Source organism: Branchiostoma lanceolatum, chromosome 7 (assembly GCF_035083965.1).
Source record: "Branchiostoma lanceolatum isolate klBraLanc5 chromosome 7, klBraLanc5.hap2, whole genome shotgun sequence".
NCBI classification, from domain to species: Eukaryota; Metazoa; Chordata; class Leptocardii; order Amphioxiformes; family Branchiostomatidae; genus Branchiostoma; species Branchiostoma lanceolatum.
This window is the reverse complement of record NC_089728.1, coordinates 17,861,061-17,886,771: the sequence shown is the minus strand read 5'-3', so window position 1 is coordinate 17,886,771 and position 25,711 is coordinate 17,861,061. Positions and strand designations below refer to the sequence as shown.

Sequence of the window (25,711 nt, the reverse complement as noted above, 5' to 3'; positions counted from 1 at the left end):
ATCGGCCAAGCTGCGGTACGTAACTATCCACTCTGGACGTAATGCTATAACCTCACTATATGGTATCATTTATGCCGATTTTTGGTCGTTTTCTTGACGAAATCATTTTTTTTCTTCTGCAATCTTGTGGAATAGATGTAATATGGTCATTTTTCAGGATATCAAAGTCCGAAACCACAATGCAATGATATTTCCGAACAGTTGTAGCAGTTACATGCGGTCGCCGTCCTGTGTCACATGCAAATCTAGCCTGCCTGCATTTTCGTGCTCTCTTGCCATATAAGGCAACGGCTATACAAGGATTTGAGAACGTATTGCCATATAAGGTCTTATTGTGTGCGACACAGTGTTGAACCAAGCTTCCCTGGTTCCTTCCTCCTTGCTTGAAGGTAAAAGCCAGGACAATGCGTTCCGGCGCGCATGCGCCGAAACGCAAAAAATTAAAATTTTTTGCAAATAGTGAAGATAAGGGTTTAACACATAACATAAAGAATAAGAGGATTATTCAAGTTTCAGCTTTGTATTGCTCATCTTATGCAATGCACCCATTTCTTTCAGTAACAACATTACCTTTTGCCATGTAATATATGGATTGATATGGAGAAATAGTTTTAATAAATGGAAAATTATAACTTATGATCAATGTGACCACACTTTTTAAGTATGTGCAGGCCTTAAGAATCTATTTTGGTGGCTATTGAGTTTTACAACCAACAGATAATGTTAGTAGAATTGGGAGTTAAAATTTGTGAATGGGAATAGTGACCCAATTTTTTTTTTTTTCAAAATGGGAAAAACAGGTCAGGCTATTGGGAGAAGCAACAAAATCAATTGCTCTGGCCTAAATTACAAAAAAATATATCAAGTCAATTCCAAAGTCAAGGAAGAAGATGTGAAAGAACAAAACATAGGCTGTGTGTCTTATTTTGTTCATCCTTCCTGACCATGTATGACTATGTTATGTTATGTTATGTTACGTTACGTTACGTTACGTTATGTTATGTTATGTTATGTTATGTTATGTTATGTTATGTTATGTTATGTTATGTAGATTTCACAATGAAGACAACTTTTTTTCATAATCTAAACTTCTTTTTATTCACACGCTCGCACCAGTTTGGGGTCCCCAGAAGATGTCATCCATATAATCAAATCAACACGGCCTAATTAAAACCATGTTCTATTATATATTTTGCACCGCTCAATCAATTTCTAGCCCGCCCAGTCACCCAATAAATCATCACCTACTTGTATTGTCATTTAACACCCGTTGCCATAGCAACTAATTAGCTTCGTTTGGGCATGCGCGTAGCGCGCATGTTCTAACCATACGGGCCGTTTCAACATGGCGGGCGGGAAGGACAAGAAGAAGAAAGGCAAGGGAAAAGGGGGCGGCATGGTAGGTCCAGAAAGAAATATGTCTCTTTAAATACCCATTAACGGTGGTAAAGAAAGGCAGCTGGCCTTGGCCGTTGTTTGTTTGAATGCCCAAAGCTGGTGACTTGTTCCAGATGGATTTGAGTTTGATCGATTCCAGACCTTCCGCGCCGGGAGTGTTAGGGAAAGGCCTCGGGGGGCCAAGCGAAACGACCCCGTTAACTGACACATGTGGAAACGATTACTCTGGTTTCTTCTTACGAGCGTAAATTTCCTAGAGTGAAGGCGGGATTTTTTTGGAGGGACGCCGCCCAAGTACAAGGGTCGAGGCGGTGAAAAATGTATCTACACAAGGCGTCAGCCGTAGCGTGGGCCGGTCCCTTGTTTTTGTTTTGAATTCCACGGCTGCCAGCTGACGCTACGACAGTTGTATGTAACACGTTTTGTTATAGTTTTTAAAAAAAGCCAGATGTTTATGATAAAGGCTTCAAGATGTGTCCAAAGTCGATGAAATAGCTGTAGTGTAAAAAACGTTATGGTGGGGAGGGGGGCACACAGTACACGTGTTATTTCAGTACATGTAACGTTATTGTGCTATATTTATTTTGTAAACAATGAAGTTTGCCATCAAGATAAAGGTGTAGTACAAGATGTTGACTTTAGGCTACTTGTACTCGTTTTATCATCACAGCTACATCCATCGTTATAAACTTGTGGATGTTTTTGAATGATAAATGTATGTGATAGCATTTAGTTATAGAGTCTTTTTTCTTAAAGTTAAAATAATTTTAGTGTTGTGCAAAATTATACCAAAGTTATAGTCATTTCTCTCAAAATAATTTAAGTGTCGTGCAATTTTAACATGTTTACAATTAAAGTCAAGTAGTCATCACTTGTATGCCCTTGTTGATACACACAGCAGAAGAACCATTGGTTCCCCCAAGTTTAATTTTGTAGTGAAATTAACATATCAACATGTTGTCCTCATATTGAAAAATCAGATTTAATTCTCATGAACAAAACCTCATTCAGTCATCAGTGATAAGCGTGTATCTCACTTCACTGGACTGCGGTAATCTCCAAGCAGAGGTTTTGGCTGAGAGGGCTAGATGTTGACACGATTTTTGATATTTATGTAGACCTCCAAGAAAGGAGAGAAAGTTCAGAAACGTTAAAAATCGACCGAAACCTCTGCTTGGAGAATAGGACTGTCGCACATTGGCGACCACGCTGCAACCTAAATTGGATTTGTGTTACCCTTGCCTTTATCATAGGAATATCATGCAAAATATGTACAAGCATGACTAAAATGACAACAAAACATGCAAAGCGTAAAAAATTTCGTAAGTTTTTTCATCAATGAAATTCGTTGAGCAAGTTCTGTCAAATCGCTTGGTTGCAGCGAGGTCACCAACATGCCACAAGTCCAGTAAGACACCCACTTAAACTGGTCTGGTCGTTATATTAAGATGATTTTACTAATGATAAATCCTTATTTATGAATTCTGATTATCAATATTCTTTTTTCACAGAGCCACATCGCCTCTTCCCTCATCCCTGTAACTGCCTTTGCCGCCGTCCCACGGTCCCCTCCTCCGCCCAAAGAGCCGCCCAAGCCTCCTTCCGCTCTTGCCACCGCTCTCCTCAACGCCAGCTTCACCGGCTCCAAGGTCGGTCTCCCATACGCGGACGCCAGTCCTGACGGGACGTTGAGGAGCACGTTCCGGCTGGACCAGAGCGGGCACAGTTTCCGCAGCATGGACCGCGGGAGTCTGGAGGACGAGATGAGTGACGTGGATAGCGACATGTACTCAGATGAGCTGGAGATGGAGGATGGGTCAGTATTTAACCTTTAGAACACTGCAGTAGCCATTTGGCACTCCATTCTCTATTGGTTATAGAGGTAGGCAGCAGGGAGAAGGTTAAGTTCGCTTCGGTTTTGTGTTCGCAATTTTCATGGTGACCCTTTCGCTGCAAACTCAAAACCAACATGAAAATGTTTGTAGCACCCTTGCTGAGTGAGTGACTAGCTAGTAGTACTTAGGTTTATGACTGGCTGTCCGTAATGGCACTGGCATGTAAGAGGCGAGTAGTACAGTCTCCTGGCTCCCGGGACCCCACTGTTACACCTGTATAATAGTGAGTGTGCGGCTATTGTGTTATCGCATTCTCAAAACCACTGCGAATACCCCATTTTCTCCTTTAACCGCAAAATTAAATCACAGAACTTCAATGCATTTTACAGTAACTTAGTTACAAGCCCCACATTCAGCCTTGTTTGGCTTTAGTCCACTCCGTTGGCAAGGAAACAATGTTTTGAATGGACTACAGCTAAATACGGCTGGATTTTAAACTTAACTGATAACTTGTAGAGCATACCAAAACAAACACAGCATTCTCCTACAACAGACCCATGTCCAAACATTTCTAAATTAGTTTTTAGTCTCTCAAAATGTACTTATCGTAATACAGTGTCTCAAACACTTTTCTTACATTTCCTAATTGTAAAGGTATGCTAAAAAGTTGGCCGTGTCAACTCAAGTGCATTTTAGGAAACACTGCACTTAAACTAAATTTTAGATTTATTACATTCAATAACAGACTTTCATTTCTCAATTCAGACACAAAATTCTTCAGCCATGTCTTTTTGCACAGAAACTGTAATTCTTGTTTCTTTCACTGTTAAATTTTATGTTCACTGTTTTCACTATCACCTCTGTACCGTGAACTTATCATCACTGTAAAACACCTGCTGTAATCATTTATGATTCCTTCACACATCCGTTCTGTAAATCACTTGCCGCCACCGTGAAGTTAAAGTTCAGTGAAAATGTCCGTTTTCCTTACACCGTGAAGTTAAAGTTCAGTGAAAATGTCTGTTTTCCTTGCACCTTGAAATTTTGCTACAGTGAAGATAAAGTGAATTACAGTATATGCACTCTGTCAATGTGGAATTGCTGGACTTCAGTGGTTGTGACAGCAATGCAGGAACTTTTAAACAAAATGTGCAGGTGACATTTTGATGGAGTATCTTGTAATAAACAAAGTGAAAGTTCCCAGGTTCTTTTTCCATTCCTACCATGTCTATGTAGAAAGCTTAGTAACCTACAACATGGCTACAAGGCATGGATTCCCCAAAGCAGTTGGAAGAATTTGTGGTTTTCTGAGATCACATCTGCCAAAGTAAGACTGGTCTAGTTCTGTTTTTAACCCTAAATGTCCTGCTGAGGTATTTTACGTAATTTATTTCATTAATTTGATTTTTCAATCAGGTTATTTTCCCTTGGGTTTCTGCACTGCAGTGGCATTGTTACTTCTGCATTTAGTGCATTTCGCTGCAGTGTGATGCGTTCAGCTGAAAAATACCACCAACCCATACATATACACTCAGGATCCACATACAGGCTCTGTATATATATATCTATGTATAGAGCCTATATGTAGACTTCCCACAGGACAAACTTTAAAGATTGTCTTGTTTTTTTATATGCAGGCTGCAGTTGGTTAAAAATATACCCAGATGTAGGGTTAATAATGACACAGTGTTTTACACAATTTTCTGAGGCGTTTTATATGTCTTTTTCAATTTTGCTCTTTTCATATATAAAAACATCCATAAAACACTGACCCAGGCCCTGCATCTGCTTGGAGATTAGATGTACATGTCCTCTTGTTCATACCACCCTACAGGTATGCCACAGTGCCACAAGACCGGGACAACAGACTCGGGACCCTGTCTGACCGCGACAGGATGCCTACGCCCCCGAGCACCCCGCCGGAGAGAGACACGGGTCCGTCCGCCGTGGCGCCGGCGCCATTGTACCACCAGCTGGATAGAGAAGCCGAGCTCAGGGAACAAGGAGATCCGTTGTACAGCAAGCCTAGAAAGGGTGGAAAGGTAGGGAGCTGTCTAGTCTGACTGAATTACACTCCTAGTGGCCAGCCCAACATTTACTGGCCAACAAGAGATTGTGTAAACACAGGCGAGGTAACTGTCCAATTGGAAAGTCTCTAAAAAGTCTAAAATAACTAACTAGTCTCCAAAATTAATAAGTTTAGAAGTTATAACTTACGAAGACAACATTTTGCGAGAAGGAACTTCTGTCAAGGCAGAATATTTTTTCCAAAGATTTTGGCATTCATGTAATCTGTCAGTGTTTAAAAAAACTGCAGTTTTGAGGAAGCTGCTAGGGGACTACCATTACCTCACCATTACTAGTCAGAAGTCTTTTTTTTTAAATCCTTGATGTAGATTCAATGTAGTTAACATACAGATAAACATTACATAAAAATTAGGACTGACAATTTCTTTCTTTGATGTGATTGCTATATTTCTTTGATGTGATTGCTAAGAAGTTATTTTTGTTTGCTGTTGTGGCTTATGCATTTGTTTGTGATAATCTGATTAATTATTAAACCCACTATGCCAGAGGTAGTGAGCTTTGTGTTGTTTACTGACCCACCGTGTGCACTGCTGTACCCAACAGGAAAGAACGGACGTCCAAGCTCAACTACAGGCCGGTCTTGATGAGTTTTTGGTACTAACCATAATTGTCCTGTCTTTACTTTTAGTTTATGCTGTCAGTGCCTGTACCACTCTTTTTATGCTCAAGTATTCTTTCAGTACTTCATTTGAAAGTTTACCAGTTTTGGTAGAAGTCATTTTGAATCAAGGTTGAACTGCAATTTGCCAACACAAAAATCGGACATACCAAAATTTTTGGCTGATCAGCTCCAGTCTTTGTCAAGGAGTAAGCAATCCACTACTTCTGTGATGTCACGTTGTGCAGATAGAACACCTGACTTGGTAAGCAGTGGATCATAAGTTGCAGAAAGTCTATGGCGCCCTCCGTCACAGAAGCAGTGGATTGCTCATTCCTTGACAAAGACTGGAGCTGATCAATCGAAAATTTGGGTAAGTCCAATTTTTGTATTGGCAAATTACAGTTCAACTTTGATTCAGTAATTGGTGTGGTTTAAAGCGCTTTAACCAGCTCGGACTCCGTCTGCGTTTTCTTACATTTAAAGATGACCCACAAAAAAAGGAAAAAAGAGTTCAATACACCTGTCCCTGTGTCATTTCATTTGTAAAATAAAACTTTATCATCATGTCTCCCCGATAAGTTGAATTGGTTTGCTCCACGTCATAACACCACGTCCTGTTTACAAGTATAAACTAAGGGTCAACATAAATATTTCAGTCGCAGTCGACATGCAAGCTGCAAAAGTTGCTGGGGAATTTTTCTCCTCTTCCTGTTAACCATACTTTTTCTCTCTCTAACTCTGCATACCTGGGAAATAAGGACTTTTACTTTCTATGTCAATCATTGTTATGATAACAATTTTTCCTACTGAGATATACAATGTAGTTTAGACTAATGCATGCTTTGTGTCATAGCAGCTTTGCATGAATGGTTGTAGACTTGCCAGACAAGGTAAGCTTTGATAGTTTGAGATCTTGCCTGTAAGACTATATGTGTTAAGCCCTGGTTTCACATTAGCCTCTACCAGGCCCGCGGATGGCTGGAAAATAGTAGAATTTGGCCAAATAGATTGAAAATATGCTAAGGGAGTTGGCTACGGAGAGAGGGCCCAATATAGAGGTCACAAATTGTAACTAATAACTTCTACAGCGGACTAACTTCTCTGGCATGTTATCCAATCCGTCTATTTTGCCAATTTCTATGATTTTTCCAGCGACCTAGGCCTGTGGAGCCTGGTAGAGGCTAGTTACACATAGCTCAGAACATGGCCTCCCGACCTTCTCCCAACCATGGTTGCGATTGGTTCAGTAGCTAGACCTACTGTGGGTGGCTGGTGTTTGGGCGTTTGGCTGGTATTCGGCTGCGCCAGCTGAATGTTTTGAAATGTTGAAAACATTCGGCTGTGGACGGAAGGTTTATTGTATGGCTGGCAGTTGGGAGTAAGTCAGTAGACTGACTGTGTTTGAGAGTCCAATTTGACTCTTGACCCAAAAACTGGTCAAACTGCTCCCGACCTACCGCCAACCTTGGTTGGCAAGTGTTCGGGAGCCATGTTCGGCTATGTGTAACCGGGGCTTAGGACTGCTTTATGCCAGAATGTTCGTCTCATCAGGTGATTTATTGTTCCATTCCACAGAGCGATGACAGTGAACTAACAGCTGTGAGTAGCCCTGCCAGCAGTATGGCATCCAGGACTAAGAAGGGCAAAGGAAGAGGCAGTAAGAAGAAGGGAAGCAAGAAGGTGGATCCAGAGGTTTGTACACGTTGATACCTTTGACATCACATCGACAAATTAAGGGATGGTGAGTGGCGTCAAATGGCTGAGTGGCTATGCTAGTAGACACAATATCGAGAGGTCAGGTTCAATTCCTGCTGGCTAAACGTTGTGTCCTCGAGAAAGGCCCTTTACACAACTTTCCTCACTGGCAGGCGTAAAAATCGGTACCTGACTTTTGGGGAGGTGAAAGGTGGTGGAAGGATAGGGTTGGGCTCTGCCTTCCAATAGTCTTGCTGGGACGGAAAAAAATTCATACCATCCATCAAAAAAAATGTGAACTTTAGGAAATGAAACTGATGAAAATGTATTTTTCCAAGCTAAAAATGGTAGATTTAAGAATGAAAATCAACAACATGGGCTCTCAAACAATGAGTAGGATGAAAAAAGTTTTTAAGCTGGAGACAGCCCTGGTCATTCCCCAATTGTTTGTTTTATGAATCACAAATCTTGCTGCCATGATTTCAGATGGCACAAATGGTGGTTGCAGACTTGCACACGTCTCCGCAACAGGGACGCCAGCGCCCCAGGAAAGTGTCCTCTCCCGAACTGCCCGCCAAGGACATGGGCAGGGGCACCTTCTTCACTCAAGACGAAGACGTCTCAGGTAAGTTGTTGTAAAAAACATTACTGTAAATGCATTTAAGTTCATGTTTTTATTATGCGCTAAGGCGAGTGTTCACGATGGTTTTAAGTTTGCGGTAGCGCTATAGTCACATACTGCTACAGTATTGGACAAAAATGTCTGCGGTGACTTTAAGTTTGCAGTGAAGCGGTCGCCGCAAAAACCGGGAATATAAAACCACCGCAAACATTTCTTTATTTACAGTATTAGATAAGATAGCCTAGGTGACAGGGATAATTGCAGTTTGAGAGCAAGTGTGCATTTTCATGTTTTTATGTCATATTTAAGTACAGTATAATTTCAAGTGCTTTTTGGGGCAAAATAGTGAAAAAGATTGAAAGTTGAAAATGAAACTAAAGTCATATCAAAATCAATTGATATTAACTCATAGTTGTACTTGCTTGGGAATTGTCTATTTTTTCAGAATCACTTAACACTGATGTGAAAACTTCAGGAACCAACTGAAGATAGAAAATTGATTATGAATTATTAATACCAGCCTTGTTTTAAACTTGTCTGTATATTAGGCAAACAAATGTATTCTAGAATGTATCATTCATTCACATGTACTGCATGGGGTTGAAACTTCTTTAGAGCTTTTTGTCTGGTACATTGTTTTCCCATAGTAGATGATGACTTTAGAAATTTTCTTACAGCAAGGATACTGTCAGTCTCTATGGCAATAGTCCTGATTCCCAACTTATCTTTGAACTTAACTCAATTCTCTTCTACAGTTTTCAAAAAACTTTCCACAATCTTCTGAACTGTTCTGTATACACGTTAAACCTGTCCATTAGTTTTCTTTTTGTTGCACTTCTCGTTGCATCCTCTAGGGGGCTCTCTTCAGAAACGCACTCCCTCTGAGGAATTACTGAGCAACTATACCGAAAAGTTGGAACGAAAGTTAGCGAACAGTAAGTGGGTTTGCGGACTCGGTCGTGGTGTGGGTTTGGTGTGAACTACAGTTGGAGAAATCATACATTATTTTTACCCATCCTTTCATCCCCACTAACTCATCCATTTAGGGTGTGAAGGTGTGTTTTTTCTTGTGCGGTCTTGTGTCCTGTAATGCATTACATGTAATCTCCATTAACATTAATATGCCGGTTACATAAATCTGCCACTTTGAAAAACATTGGGTTTGGGAGATCTCTAGTGCAGCACCTCACAGGTATGCACAGTTTAGATATACAGGAGTGCATTATACTGGGGGACGTTGGGTTGGAGATGTGTTTGGATGTATCTTTTCAGGGTGGCGGAATTATGCGCCCCGGTAGAACTATGTCAGTAGATGTTACATGTATAATGGGTGAGGTATTCACAATTCTATTGGTGACACTGAATCCAATCCTACTAAAAACGAAATACCCAGATTTGCAAAAAAATTGGCCACGACAAAAGAATGTTTCCAATATTCTGAGGTGCCGAAATCATATATTAAACCTGTCTGTGTGTTGTGGTCTTTTGGATGTTTGTGAATTTCCAACCGTAAACATACAAGATGGTGCCCGCAAACAAACAAACAAACAACATGGCGGCGGCCACAGACACCAGCAAAAATAATACAGGTTATCCCAAACCTGTAACTATCGCAAACCTATAATTACTGCTATTTATCATTATCATAATCACAAAAAGGCAAACATACATAAGCAGGGTGAAAAAAAAATCACCCTGAAAAGAAAGTTTGACAGTTGATGCAGCACCCAACACTACATTATTTTGGTCATCAGGTGATGAGCACAACCAGCTGCAGCAGGCCCCGCCCCCGGGTCGTAGGTCAGCCCAGGCCCAGCGTCCCATCAGCAGCACCCAGGAGCTGCGGAAACAGAACGAACAGTTGCTACGGCAACAGCAGGAGATCCATGACAGACTAGAAAACCAACAGCGGGAGCAGAGGAAGTTTTTCGACAAGTTACAGACCAACGGGTCTCAGAGACAGGACATTTCACAGAGTGAGTCTTAAGATCTTCCTATCCGTCACTGACCTTAGTACTAATGTACTTACTGGATCTTGTTGTGTCTGGATGCCACATGTTGATATGTCTCTCACAGTAGGAGGGGTAATGCCTATTTCTCTGCCAAAGACAGGAAAAACTTTCGCATTTAGTACTAGTTGTCAAAATTGAGTCACTCTATGTACAAAAAGTAAAGTTGACCTAAAGCTATGTCCACTAACCTAGAAAATACTACATATTAAACAGATATGGAAACTAGTTCATTTGATACACTAACCCAGATGTTCAGTTTGACAAAATGGCACCAATGAAAACAAGCAAGTATGGCATTTGAAGAAGCCTGACCCACTTTGATTTTTTTTGGGGGGCCCTACGTAATTTTGTCAATGCGTAAGTAATTTACTTCAAATTCTGATGTGCAAAAAGTGCAAAGCTGTAGGGTCTGGTTTGAATGGATTAATTTGAAATTTTGAAGAAGGCATGAATAGTTCATGTTCTTAAACTTTTTTAAGAACCGATTGCACACACATAGCTGAACATGACTCCTGAGTCCTGACCACTAGTCAACCAAAGTAAGCAGTAGGTCGGGAGCGTTCTGACTAGTTTTAGAGTAAGAGTCAAATTTGACTCCCAAACACACCCTGACCACTACGTATTGATTTACTCCCAACCACCAGACAACCTATTCAAGACCTCCTGTCCACAGCCAAATGTTTTGAACATTCTGATGGCACAGCCAGACACCAGCCAACCACAGCCAGCGTAGCTCCAAACCACTTCAAACCAAGGTTGGGTAGGGTTGGTTGGCCATGTTCAGCTATGTGTAACCGAGGCTTTTTCCTGATTTATTCTAGTGGAGAACGCTGAACTGAGGGAGACCCTGACCCAGTTGGAGGATCAGCTCCAGGCAGCGGAGCAGCACTACCAGCAGCTGCAGGTGGAGAAACAGGCCGTGATGGAGGTCAACGACAAACTGCACGCTGAGAACCACTCCCTTAGGAACCTGTCTAAATCACTGCAGGAACAAGGTAACACTTTTCCCCAATTGTTTAAACTTTGTTTTGAAAATTAAGATGAGGTTAAATGCTTTACGCTTAGCCTGAAGTCAATCAAGCTCCTGTAACGGCTTGCCGCCCTGTAACCGCATAGCCGCCGCGGGGAGGGGACAGACATCCCCGGACAGCTGGAGTTTGCGTTATACAGACTACTTTACGCTGAGTTCAGAAGAACCACCTTGTCTTTATTATTATTACACTAAAATCAAGGAAGGCAGTACGCAAAACTTTGTTGCCTTGCTACAAATTATGTGGAAAAGACGGCTTTCCCTTTGAATTACGGGAAATCAAAATAGGCTGCGTACGCCTTACAGAAAAGAGCAAATTTAAGTTTTAGTGAGTGCTTGGAAGCAAGGTTGTACCTTCCATATTATCTTGACTGGTGCCCGTAACAGAAGAGAATTTACCACCTTTTTCCCTGCATAACCTTCTCCCTACTTGAGCTGCTTTTTGGTACTAAATTTTGAATCAGTTTTGGAGTAAAGCAGCAGTAAGACACTAATATACATGTACAATATCTAAACTCTACTACTGCCCCCCCCCCCCCAGGATTGATTACTGGATAAATCACTAGAAGACGCCGTAGCGTCACCAGAAGTGACGCTGAAGAAGGGTAATGGATGTCACTCAAAACGTCTGGAAATAAGCTCGTAAATTATCCAGAAGTAGAGTTTAAATTGCATATTAGTGTTGTTTACCTGGATGTCTAACCTTCATCAACGCAACGGTAAGACAGTTAAAGATTTATGATTCACTGTATTTGTTTTAGCCCCAGAGGCAGGACAGCTGGCCCTTATAAAACAGCAGGCAGAGGAGGTTGTCCATGAGAATGATGCGCTGAAGAGAACTGTTCACAGACTCAACGTGGAGCTCAGTAGATATCAGGCCAAGTACAGACCCCCCTCCCCACAAAGGGTAAGTATTACAGTCACTATGAATACAAGTGTTGTTACAAGTACAGCCTTGTTTCAGAGTAGCCTTACAGAGTTAAAGCATCTTTTAGTCTGTATAGTGTAAAGTTTATGTTCCAACACCCCCTAACTCTAACCCCAGCCTATAACTTCAGAACTTAGGGGTGTTGGAACATAGGGCTGTCTCCAGGATAAGCCTGACAAGTCACTGTCAATAAAAGTGTTAAATACAACCACAGTCTGTAAGAGTGCCAGCTTTTGTTTCAGGATAGCTTAACATATCAGATATCTTTTGGTCAGTGTAGTGGAAAGTTTATTGTAATTCAAGTTTGATGCATACATGTATAAATCTAAGGTAGTGCACCTCTTTTTGTGATATAATGTTGTACGCAGACCATAATTATGATATTTTGTTGTTGTTTTTTAGGAAGAAGGAAAGGATGCCAGAGGCTTGCCAACTAGAGGACCCATCCCACCCTGGCTGGTCAGTACATGCTGTTATCTTCTGAAACTTATTATAACAAGTACTCGGCGAAGATAATAAGCTACAGTACTTGATGTTTTGTATGCATTACTTACTTCGTACATTACTTCCCTCATATTACACATGTTTGTAATGATAAGTCCAATATTCATTGTAGCTAAATTGAAATGAAAAAGTTCTTGCCACACCCAGGTTGACACAAAGTACCTGTCCCCCCTGATGCTGGCATATGATGACAGGTTACAAGAGAGAGATGCAGCAATACACAGATATGAGGTGCATTAACATGGTTTTAAACTTGTTATTCTAACTCAGTGATCAACCAGTGAGGGTTTTGAAATTTACTGACAGATAAGAATTAGATTTACAAACAGAAAAATTATATTATGTTACATACAGTAAGCAGAACTGAGGGGAAAATTTTGCCACCTTCTTTGGAATTTCCAAGTTTTAAGTCGTTTTTTTCCAACAGGAGTATGAATGCATTGTCTGGTTTGAGAAATATCACCTGACATATATTCATTGCTATTGCTTTCCTTAGGAGGAGCTGAACGACTTTAAGACTCGTCTTGAGGAGATCCTAGCTGAGAACCAGGCGCTACACAAACAACTGCACGACTCTGACACCTCCGTACCTGTTAACATGGATGAGTGGTGGGTAAAACTCATGAATAAACATTTCTGTCGCGTTGATGAAGGTTAGACATCCAGCTAATAAGATACGAAAGGTAACAGTTACTCGTTGACAAGCAACTGGATAGAATTTGAAAACGGTCAGACGTTTCAAGTAGCAACCACTACTTTTCATCAGGGACGCAATGAGATCTGTAGATTAGCAGGTTTTTAACCACAAACTATGAAATTCACGGTGTGTGGTTAAAAACCTGTTAATCTACATGTCTTGCTCAGTGTCACTGACGAAAGGTTACAGTAGATGCTACCTAAAACGTCTGACCGTTTCCAAATTCCATCCATTTGCTTGAGTAACTGTTACCTTGCATAAACATTTCTGTCATGGACATGGGTTTTGGTCATAGTAGGGCATTATAAATGCATCTTTCGCTCAAAATTACTGTGGGATATCTGAAGGTGTATAGAGATGAGGTCTAGCCTGGGTGCCATCCTAATTAGTTTAATGGGGCTCCTATACTGTCCTTAAACCAACAGGTAAGTACATGTATGCACCTCGACCAATCAAACCATGTGAATGGCATTGAAACGCAGATTCGTATCAGCCACTTCCCGACAAATCCCTTTCTAACTTGCGTTAAAGTAACGACTACATCTGACAAAACAGTGAGATGGTGGAAGGTGTCAGCTTTCCAAGATGTTTTCAGATTGGTAATTTTGGCACTTTGGAAGTGATTGAAAGTGACCACGATTTAACGTTTAGAGAAAATCAGTAGAAACTATTTTTTTCTAAACGTTAAATTGCGGTCGCTTTCAATCACTTCCAAAGTGCCAAAATTACCAATCTGAAAACATGGTGGTATGGGAGGCCCAGTAAACTAAATAGGATGGCACGCAGGCTAGACGAGGCCATGTCACCATATTGAGAGAGAGAAGAATTTTAACAGCTACAATGTATGGTAACTTTTGCATAAATGGCAGTTAGACTAGTGCTTATCTACTTAATGAATAAAAATAAAAACACTCTATCTAAGTATGCATACGAATACTCTAAAACATTATGTTGAACATGTACCTTTCCTGTAGGTATCGTCTCCAGGAGCAGGCAAGGTCAGTGTTAGAGGAGAACCAGGTCCTCCTACAACAGCTGGAGGTGCAGCAGGAGAAAGGAGCAGACACACACAGGAGACACATACAGGAGGGTGGGTAAACCACTATATAAGGGAGCAGACACACACAGGAGACACATACAGGAGGGTGGGTTCACCACTATATAAGGGAGCAGACACACACAGGAGACACATACAGGAGGGTGGGTAAACCACTATATAAGGGAGCAGACACACACAGGAGACACATACAGGAGGGTGAGTAAACCACTATATAAGGGAGCAGACACACACAGGAGACACATACAGGAGGGTGGGTAAACCACTATATAAGGGAGCAGACACACACAGGAGACACATACAGGAGGGTGGGTAAACCACTATATAAGGGAGCAGACACACACAGGAGACACATACAGGAGGGTGGGTAATCCACTATATAAGGGAGCAGACACACACAGGAGACACATACAGGAGGGTGGGTAAACCACTATATAAGGGAGCAGACACACACAGGAGACACATACAGGAGGGTGGGTAAACCACTATATAAGAGAGCAGACACACACAGGAGACACATACAGGAGGGTGGGTAAACTACTATATAAGGGAGCAGACACACACAGCAGACACATACAGGAGGGTGGGTAAACCACTATATAGTGGAGCAGACACACACAGGAGACATACAGGAGGGTGGGTAAACCACTATATAAGGGAGCAGACACACACAGGAGACACATACAGGAGGGTGGGTACACCACTATATAAGGGAGCAGACACACACAGGAGACACATACAGGAGGGTGGGTAAACCACTATATAAGGGAGCAGACACACACAGGAGACACATACAGGAGGATGGGTAAACCACTATATGAGGGAGCAGACACACACAGGAGACACATGCAGGAGGGTGGGTAAACCACTATATAAGGGAGCAGACACACACAGGAGACACATACAGGAGGGTGGGTAAACCACTATATAAGGGAGCAGACACACACAGGAGACACATGCAGGAGGGTGGGTAAACCACTATATAAGGGAGCAGACACACACAGGAGACACATACAGGAGGGTGGGTAAACCACTATATAAGGGAGCAGACACACACAGGAGACACATACAGGAGGGTGGGTAAACCACTATATAAGGGAGCAGACACACACAGGAGACACATACAGGAGGGTGGGTAAACCACTATATAAGGGAGCAGGCACACACAGGAGACACATACAGGAGGGTGGGTAAACCACTATATAAGGGAGCAGACAAACACAGGAGACACATACAGGAGGGTGGGTACACCACTATATAAGGGAGCAGACACACACAGGAGACACATACAGGAGGGTCCACTGGGTAAACCACTATATAAGGGAGCAGACACACACAGGAGACACATACAGGAGGATGGGTAAACCACTATATAAGGGAGCAGACACACACAGGAGACACATACAGGAGGATGGGTAAACCACTATATGAGGGAGCAGACACACACAGGAGACACATGCAGGAGGGTGGGTAAACCACTATATAAGGGAGCAGACACACACAGGAGACACATACAGGAGGGTGGGTAAACCACTATATAAGGGAGCAGACACACACAGGAGACACATGCAGGAGGGTGGGTAAACCACTATATAAGGGAGCAGACACACACAGGAGACACATACAGGAGGGTGGGTAAACCACTATATAAGGGAGCAGACACACACAGGAGACACATACAGGAGGGTGGGTAAACCACTATATAAGGGAGCAGACACACACAGGAGACACATACAGGAGGGTGGGTAAACCACTATATAAGGGAGCAGGCACACACAGGAGACACATACAGGAGGGTGGGTAAACCACTATATAAGGGAGCAGACAAACACAGGAGACACATACAGGAGGGTGGGTACACCACTATATAAGGGAGCAGACACACACAGGAGACACATTCAGGAGGGTGGTTAAACCACTATATAAGGGAGCAGACACACACAGGAGACACATACAGGAGGGTGGGTAAACCACTATGTAAGGGAGCAGACACACACAGGAGACACATACAGGAGGGTGGGTACACCACTATATAAGGGAGCAGACACACACAGGAGACACATACAGGAGGATGGGTAAACCACTATATAAGGGAGCAGACACACATAGGAGACACATACAGGAGGGTGGGTACGCCACTATATAAGGGAGCAGACACACACAGGAGACACATACAGGAGGGTGGGTACACCACTTTATAAGGGAGCAGACACACACAGGAGACACATACAGGAGGGTGGGTAAACCACTATATAAGGGAGCAGGCACACACAGGAGACACATACAGGAGGGTGGGTAAACCACTGGACTATTAGCTAGCAGGGCACCAAGGCGTCTTCTGGATGCCCTACACTAAGAAAACAAAGAAATAAGATGCCCTCCTTTGCAGGGGACACCCAGACGACACCCTGTTTCCCTGCTGGTAATTACATTAACAATAATTGTACATGTACATGTGTTCCCCCACACACACACTGCCACTTTTGTTTTTTCTTCATACCAGACACTGGGCCAGCATATAAAATAATTGCAAAACCACAGGGTAATTGTTCATCCTTAGAGCCCATTGGGTTATAACAGCTTCCCCCCTCCCTCCAATTATTGGATGTCCTGTCTGTAGATCGTAGCTAAAAGTCTGCTTGGATCCACAGATCCAGTCTGCTTGGATCAGTCCTCTGAGTGGTCTTCTTGGGCAGGTTTGACTGTAGTTACAGGTTTGAAAAACCTTTGTTGGATCCGTTGGCATGTGTGGTGGCCACCATCTTGAATTGTGACGTCACAGGGTCGCCATACCATTTTATTGGGAGGGGTGTTTTTTTTGGGTCGCTGGTGTTCTCTCTACAGGGTGCGAAATACTTTTTTGAGCCAGGTTGCCCGGTGGGCAACCTGGGGGAAAAGCTAGGTTGCACATCAAAATTTCAGGTTGCCCCACCTACATTCACCATTTGCGGTGACATAAAAAATGACATCTTTCGGGAGTGATATATTGGGATTTTCGAAAAAATTGGGCATAGGTTCCCCGGCTGGCCCCTATCCGGGGGCCACGGTGCCTCAAGTTCAACAAGTTGAAAAATACACAATGGTATTTTTTTTACTTGGAACAAGGCAAGTAATGATTCACATAACCTTGAATGATAAGTAAATAGATAACTCTAAAACTTATTTATTCACTAACATCCTGGAAAGTAATTTGAAAAAAAATATTCATGCAAACTTATATACTGTCAGAAGTAAACACCAAAACCAAGGACATTATCCTTGACCAAAACAGTACAGTATTTCAAATCAGTTTTGTATATTTTTTTTACAACAATACAACAACAATACAACAACAATAAAGAAAAATTACTTAATTTTGCCCCTACAAATAAACTAGTAACTGTGTTGGAATCATTATCAAACTTTAATGAACCTGCAGTGTCAAACCATATAATGTCCTTGGTCAAACTCATCTACATGCCAGAGTAGTGTCCTCATTTACATGAGAAAGTACCTCATTCACATGAGACAGTACCTCATTTATATGAAAGAGTACCTCATTTGCATGTTTGGAAGACTTGATGGGTACACCCTCATGCTGCAACAGTACCTCATTTACATGAGAGTACCTCATTTGCATGAACAGTAGCTCATTTGCATGTTCAGGAGACTTCAAGGGTACACCACATGGTGACCATGTTGATTTGCCGACACTGCCGACGGCAGTTTATTCGCCTTTTTCCAGCGCTAATTTCACGATCTATGAACAGGTTTGGATGGCTTAGAACAAAAAGGTGTTGATTTCTGTGTTTCAATTGAAAATTTACTGAATTTTATGAAAGTGACACTGTTTTTGTGAGCTTACTCGGCTCAAATTGGGTTCTCAGGCTTCATAATCTTGGGTTGCGCACTGCGCTAGCTGCGTGTGGAAATTAGTTGCGCCAAGCAAAATGTGCTTGCGCGGCGCAAGTGCGCAACCGGGTATTTCGCACCCTGCTCTATTCTTAACACAACTATCACACATTCAACTCAAATAAAAAGAAACATCCAATACCAATTCATATTTATAAAAGGACCTGTAATCGCTCAACTAACAATAGCAAACCTGAAGTATACAAAATGTTTGTAGCACAAATACTTAGCTGTAGTTAGAAATAAGTTGGCATATTTTTCTCCCCCAGTATCCAAGCTGTCCAAGAGACTGATGCAGGTGGAGTCAGAGAAGGGCGAGGCGGAGTCCCAGCTGTCCCAGCTGAAGGGCAAGTTCAACCAGCTGCGCCGCAGGTGCGAGCACCTGGAGGAGGAGAGCCAGCAGCAGATGCCCATCCACAGGCACGCCGAAGAGGTGGCAGAGTTCAAGAAGTAAGTCTTAGTACTTGAAGAATGAATGAAGACCTTTATTAGACACACATACCCACCGGGTTGAGTACAGGTCACAACAAAAGAGTTTACACGCATATACTTCCTTGTCAAGTTTCACCTTCTTCTATATATACCTTTGTGTAACTATTTAACCATGGGGGCACCACAGAAGATCAGACAACCAGTTTTCTCTGCCCTTCTTGGTTTTCTGTTTGTCTTAGCATTTCACTTAGTGTCGTGCCTGTCCATTCTCTATTATCCTCCCATGTTTTCCGTTGCCTACCACTATTTCTTCCTCCCTGGACAGTTCCTTGCATGATAGTTTTTGGCTAGTCCTGAAGACTGTGACACAAGACCGTACCATTTCAGTTTTCTTTTCTTAACTGTACTTAGGAGGTCTCTCAAATAGAACAAATTATGTGACCAAGTTTCTACAAGAATCATTTTTATGATATAAGTGGATTCGACCAGTAAAAAAAAAATGCACATAAACTGGACACCACTTAGACCAACCACTCAATCCGCATGCATCTACCAACTTGAACACAGTACAGTTTCCTAACAGAATTTACATGCTTTTTATCTGGGTTTAGAAATCATCTGCAGTTTAAAAGGAAAAAACTCTTTCTGGTGAACTATTAAAACGGTGTTTGTTCTTACCAGCAAAATTCTTGCCATGCTCCACTGTGATAATAATGTATTATCCAAATTGCAGTCATAGTTGCCATATGCAAATATATACATGTACAAATAAGACTGTTTTCTGCTTACCTGTGCCTTAGCATTACAGAAAGATGAAGACATATACGGTTATCTTTTTTCAAAAATTTTTTCAGCACGCTCCAGGACATGAGACACAAACAGGAAGAAGATTTGGAAAATGTCTTATCTAGGCTACAGGTGAGGATCATTTCTAATCATAAATACATGCCCTTCCCAGAGGGTAATGATTAACTTGAAATGAAAGGGGTACGTACGGAGTATTCCGTATCGCCCGAGGTACCGTCTCGACCGCAGGTCATATCACGTGAAGGCTGGAGGGCAATGCGACTTGCGAGAGGACCGGGACTAAGGGTGAAGCACAATACACCGTGTTGTATTTTATTTATGACATATCCACCCGAAAAAAGCACACTTCAATGCCAAATTCACCTGAAGTTGAGAGAGTTTTGTGTCCTCGAACAAAAAAATCGTAACAACACTGATTCCAACCTCCAAATTACGACACCGGCACAACCAGCGCACTCGAAACACATTCTAAATATTCTATAAGTAAAAGTATCCAACTATCAATACATTTTTAGTAAATCAGTTTCTCATGTCACCATCTTGTTGCACCAGTCTGTTCAGACAGAGAAGAAGAGCCTTGCCATCCAGAACACTGACCTGCAGGCCAACAACAAACAGCTAGAGGGCGAGATTCAGGCTTTGGGAAAAGCTCTAAGGTGAGTAAGACCAAAGATGTAAAGGAGAATCTATTTATCATAAATCATGAAGTATAGCTAGAATCATGGAGTACATGTATAATATATATTTTGTGTGAGTCAGCGTAAACTTAAGCAATAATCTTGTCTTATAGGATGTCCCTGTAGCTCAATTGGTAGCGGCTTCGCAGTTGAGCCTCCTGTTTCCAATTAGTTGGATCCGGGGGACCCCGGATCGAATCCCGGGAAGGGTATCCTTGTCAGAGCTGCACCGTATTTCGGAAGAGACGAAAAATGGGGGTCCCGTGTTCGAGGAGGTGCCTCGAGTGCGTTACAACAGCCTCATTACTCACATGGGTACCTACTGGCTGAAATAATACAACCTGGAACAAACAACTTGCATTTTTCCTGATTCCAGGAAAGCCCAACAGAAACTTGTCCTGATGCAGCGCCAGGTGGAGTATGCAGTCGCCAAGGAAGCCGACGCCCAACACTACCTGTCCAGTGTGCTAAAAGTGGTTAGTGTTATCTGATTCTCAAGCCTACTCTCCAAGCAGAGGTTTGGCTCTGGCTTGTTTTTCTTATGAGGCTTGGCGACAAAATGAAAACGGGACAAAACAGAAAGCCCAACAAATGCATAAAAAGACATCAAAAACAAGTGAGAGCCAAACGTCTGCTTGGAGAGTATCTCAAGCGTTCTTGTTGTATCATTTTTACGTGGAAATCATTGTATGACACTATAGATTGGAAAAAGTTTGTTTTGTTGTATCATGTACCACACTGTTTACAAGCGATCAATGAGAGCCAACAGTAAGTACAGATGATTGTACCCAGACAAGTACCATGTCCAGTTATTAAAGATTTCATTCTTTTCTTTGCAGGCTGAACAGACAGTACAAGAAAGGGACTCCTTAGCAAAAATTGTAAGTTGCAACTACAAGTTATTTTCATCAACAGTATGATTGTTAGTAGTAATTTGATGTGAATTCCTGGTGAAAGGCAGTGCTGTAGTTCCTCTATGGGTTGCTAGGTGGTGCACATGTACAAGGAGCACATAGAGTTAATATTACATGAATCATATTTGCTGTTGTCCTCCATCCTATAGGCTCAAGCCCAACAGGCGCAGGCCCAAAGAGCAGTCGATCAGGTGCTGCAGGAGAAATTCACCATGGGCAAACTAGAGGAGAGAATGAAGGTCAGGACACAGAGTGTTTCATTAAGGCCACACCATTTTAATTTCTTGGTAAACGGAATTTTTAAAAAAATGCTAGATTGGAAAATCAACAGGAAGACAGAATCTCAGAGGAAAGTTTTTACTTTGGTGCACACAGTTTCAGGGAGTGAACAGGGTCAGGTGCAAGTTTTAACCCCAGCCTTCTGTTTTCATGATTTTTTTTGCTAAAAAAAAAAAGATCTGGTAACAAAGAAATTAAATTGGTGTGGCCTAATCTATAATTTAACCAAACCCAGTTTTCCATTTTTGTATAATAAAAAAAAAATGTATTAAGTGTTGATATTACTGTTCAGACTAACAACAGCAGGGATGCATGTGATAATTTGAAACATCCTTTTCTTTGTTCTACAGCAATACAAGTCCAAAACAACAGACAAGCTGGGTTCTGTACTAGACAGGTAAGTTACACAGCAATAGTGGGGGTTGGCCTTTATTGAACTTTGTATAAAATGGAAACCATAAAAATTGTGACATTGTTCTGCTCATAGCGAGGAAAAGCAGGTATGCAAGAGTCGTATATTACCTTAAATGAATACAAAGAGGTTTGAATTACAATTCTGTAAAATTGTTACATCATTGTAGGGAGCTTATAGTCATAAGATGCCTGTCATGAGGTAGCCAGAGTTTTGTTAACCTTCTCCCTGCTGCCTAATTCTGTGGCCAAAAGGGAATCGGGTGCCAAATGACTACTTCAGTGTGCTAAAGGTTAATCTGTGTCCTTTCACAGATTACGTGAACAGACAGATGATTTTAACAGCCAGCGCCAGGAGTACCAGCGGGAAATCCGACACCTGCAGCAGCTGTTACAGGACAAACAGGACCAGGTGGACTCTGTCATAGCCGACAAGAAGTAAGACCTTCTGTCTCATGTCTTCTATTACATGTACTTTCACTTATATCTTAACAACTGCACCCAATAATCTTATCTGTATCTGCAATAAACATTGAATCAGTTGGATCTGTATTATGGATTCATTAGCATACAACCTTGTCTTAACTTACTACTAGTATTCTATTGAACCTTCTGAAATTGTCTTTACTTCATTAACGTATCCATTCAGAGCTTTGGTACAAAACCTGCTGGCTCTGCCAGATCTTTCCTTAGCCACTGACAAAAGATAGCGGATGCTGTCTGAAACGTCTGACTGTTTCAAAATTTTATCCAGTTGCTTGTGTAACTATTTTTTACGTATATCTGTATCTATATAGCCAGTATAACTGCCCTTTGGCGTAACACACCAGCTTCGCAGGCACGCAGCGCGATAGCAGCTGTTTATATCACATTGAACAACCTGTCACACCTAACATCTAACTGTAAGCGTTGTTTAAAGCTATCTAATGAGGATGCTCGTACTGTACTTGATGGCAACGAGTTCCACTCTACGTTAGTTCTTGGAAAGAACAAATTTTGAACACATCAATCCTTGGTTGGTAACTTTGGTACTTGAAATATCTTAGAATGGCATGTGACTCTTATACCAGAAAGTCACTATTCTTACACTTGATCTTTTCATGATTTAGTTAAGAAAATTGCGAGACAGAATTGTTGTCTCACATCCTTCAAAATTGCCTTGAAGAAGGTGCCAGATGGTCACCGAAACGTCAGTTGAATATTACATTTTCTTGGTTGTGTGAAAAGAGAATTTTTATTCTGTGTAGCATGAAAGTTCATCTGTGTTGGTAGAATTCATTATTAACGAGACTAAACTTTGCTTCCAACACTATAAAAGAAATTGGGACTTACCCCAAATTTTCGGTTGACTCCATCAACCCTGTTCACGGAATGACCCGACTACTGCCATTATTCTGTGTAGTTGTCTACTGTGAAAAAATTGGTGCCTGATCTAATATCACTACTTATCCTGCAGGCGTTTGGACAGGCAGCTGGAGACAGTGTGGCAGACAGCTACTGCAGACAACAGGAGGATGAGGGAAACTCTCAAGCCCTCCTCCTCACGGAAGAAAAACCGAGACTTTGAGGCGGCTTTTGGATCGGACTCAGATCATCACCTCTTGTCATCCGAAAGCGACAGATGAAACAGATTTAATTCAATTTTAGAGAAACATTCTAGTTTTGTGACTTTTAGGCTCAGTTCTACATACTGTTTGTAGCTTTCACAAAATGTTTTGGTCTCCGACTCAAATCACCACCTCTTTTGAAAGTGACAGATTAAGTAGCTCTTTTTCAATTTTACAGCAACATTCCAGTTTTGTGACTAGCTCAGTTCTACATACCGTTTTGTAGCTTTCACCAAATGTTTTGTAGCTTTCACCAAATGTTTTGTAGCTTTCACCAAATGTTTTGTAGCTTTCACCAAATGTTTTGTGGCTTTCACTAAAAGAAGAGAAACTTGTCAATGAATACATGTACATTGGCTCAGGAACTGTTTTGTTATAGAAGATATGATGTACTTGATATGTTCATTCTAAAGTCTGGTTAAATATCTTCTTTGCAATGTGTTTGGGAATGTGTCATGTCAACTTCACTGTGCAAATAGAAATGTTTGTGTGAATGCCATTTGTTATGGAGTATAAGTCTTGCCAAACATCGATTTGATGTCGCATCTTTATATATATATCATAGTCTTGCCACCAGATATTACATCCATAACAATTGGCAGATACATGCCGGAAGTACAAACTATAACCAGAGTGAATCAAAATCCACTGCCAAAGGAAATCAAAATGGTAAAATGAAAGTCTTTGTAGTCATCGGTTCTTGTCAGTGAAAGTTTTCAACATCTGTATTTTTATCAGACATTTTTTTAATCGTTTATATAATATTTAGAACTGTATCCCCTTTTAAGGAAAAAAGTTTGTATTTGTAGGCAGCTATTGTTGATGTAACACTCAAATGTTCCAAAAAATCCAATTTTAAGGAATTTTTTATATTGAAATCAATCAAATGAGTGGTGTTTACAATCATTTATTGAAGTTGTACCATTAGCATCATTCAAGTTGTAAACTTATTATCATTTGAAATGTATAGATACCATGAATGCATCTTGTTTGTCCAATTACTTCTTGTTGGACACCTATAACTCAAACTAATTTTCTGTACTGTAATTCATTTTATTTTCACGGTAGCAAAATTGCACAGTGTAAGAAAAATTGACATTTTCACTGAACTTTAACTTCACGGTGGCGGCACATGATTTACAGAACCGATGTGTGAAGGAATCATAAATAATAACAACAGTTTTTTTCACAGTGATGATAAGTTCATGGTACACATTCAGGTGACCGCGAAAACAGTGAACATAAAGTTACAGTGAAAGAAACAAGAATTACAGTATACAAAATTTGTTTTGAAGTTCGGGCGACAATCTCACATTTTTGTTCTTATTAAAAACTACAGAAAGAGTTTGTAGAGCACCCAAAACTTTTAGATTAATTTTTCCAGTGTGCTGGTTCACACATTACTTTAATTTTGTAAAGCCACATTTTTGTGATCACAAAGTGTTCAATACCAGCAATACAATGTCCATGTCTGTATTTTGTATAGAGTAGAATTTTGGGAATTTAAGCTGTTTTTCTTAAATCTATTTCTATCTTCCACATTACTGAAATTGTTTGCTTTTTTAGCTTGTAAAAATTAAAATGAAATTTAGCAGTCATCGCTTTTTCTTACAGTTCCAAAAATGGTGTAATTTTGTTGTGTTTTAAATGCTGCTGATGGTTAAACAGGTGCATATTTTGTTTCATATTAAGCTTATAGAATATGAATTATATTTTACTTTTTCTGCTGAGCATGTATGATTGTACAGTTCTATGTATTCATCTATTTATGCATCCGTTTGTGTAAAAGTAGGTGTGTGACACCGTTTATTATAGGTCTAGTTTTCTTGCACCATACATGACATATACATGTATTTACTATGCAACACCCTATGTATTTTGCTGCTTGCAAGTTGATGATTTTAGTTTTTGAATGTTGTGAATGCCACGTAACAAACACAGATTTTTGATGATTGTTGATAATTCTTCTGTTTTGGTGTATTTCTACACATCGTCTACTTTTGCCACTGCTGTTCTTTAGGCCTCGCCAGTTTAATTTCTTGGTTGTCAGAATTAAAAACAATAATGCAAGATTGTAATATCAACATGAAAACAGAGTCTGAGGGGAAAGTCTGTACTTTGATGCACAGAACAGGGTCGGGTGCAAGTTTTCACCCCAGCCTTCTGTCTTAAAATAATGTTATATTGCTAACATTTTAGATTAAAATGCCCAGGAGCCAAGAAATA

At 41.0% G+C, this 25,711-nt stretch overlaps 1 protein-coding gene across 4 annotated transcripts; it reads left to right on the top strand.

The window, feature by feature from the left end:
- The first annotated feature begins 1,206 nt into the window (after positions 1 to 1,206).
- Positions 1,207 to 23,764, top strand: LOC136437993 (centrosomal protein of 89 kDa-like). Of its 4 annotated transcripts, XM_066432610.1 has the most exons (23): positions 1,209 to 1,399; positions 2,910 to 3,214; positions 5,068 to 5,275; positions 5,865 to 5,915; positions 7,498 to 7,614; positions 8,104 to 8,242; positions 9,094 to 9,174; positions 9,994 to 10,215; positions 11,073 to 11,246; positions 12,043 to 12,188; positions 12,612 to 12,668; positions 12,861 to 12,944; positions 13,210 to 13,322; positions 14,385 to 14,500; positions 18,628 to 18,808; positions 19,645 to 19,708; positions 20,150 to 20,253; positions 20,651 to 20,750; positions 21,114 to 21,155; positions 21,338 to 21,427; positions 21,818 to 21,864; positions 22,194 to 22,316; positions 23,335 to 23,764. In XM_066432610.1, the coding sequence occupies exons 1-23, from the start codon at positions 1,346 to 1,348 to the stop codon at positions 23,501 to 23,503; spliced, it is 2,787 nt and encodes a 928-aa protein (XP_066288707.1). In that variant the 5' UTR covers positions 1,209 to 1,345; the 3' UTR covers positions 23,504 to 23,764. The 4 variants fall into 4 exon arrangements, with proteins under 4 accessions (XP_066288710.1, XP_066288707.1, XP_066288708.1 ...); XM_066432613.1 differs by lacking the exon at positions 23,335 to 23,764 and having other exon boundaries at positions 1,207 to 1,399; positions 22,194 to 22,320; XM_066432611.1 differs by lacking the exon at positions 5,865 to 5,915.
- The last annotated feature ends 1,947 nt before the right edge of the window (positions 23,765 to 25,711 follow it).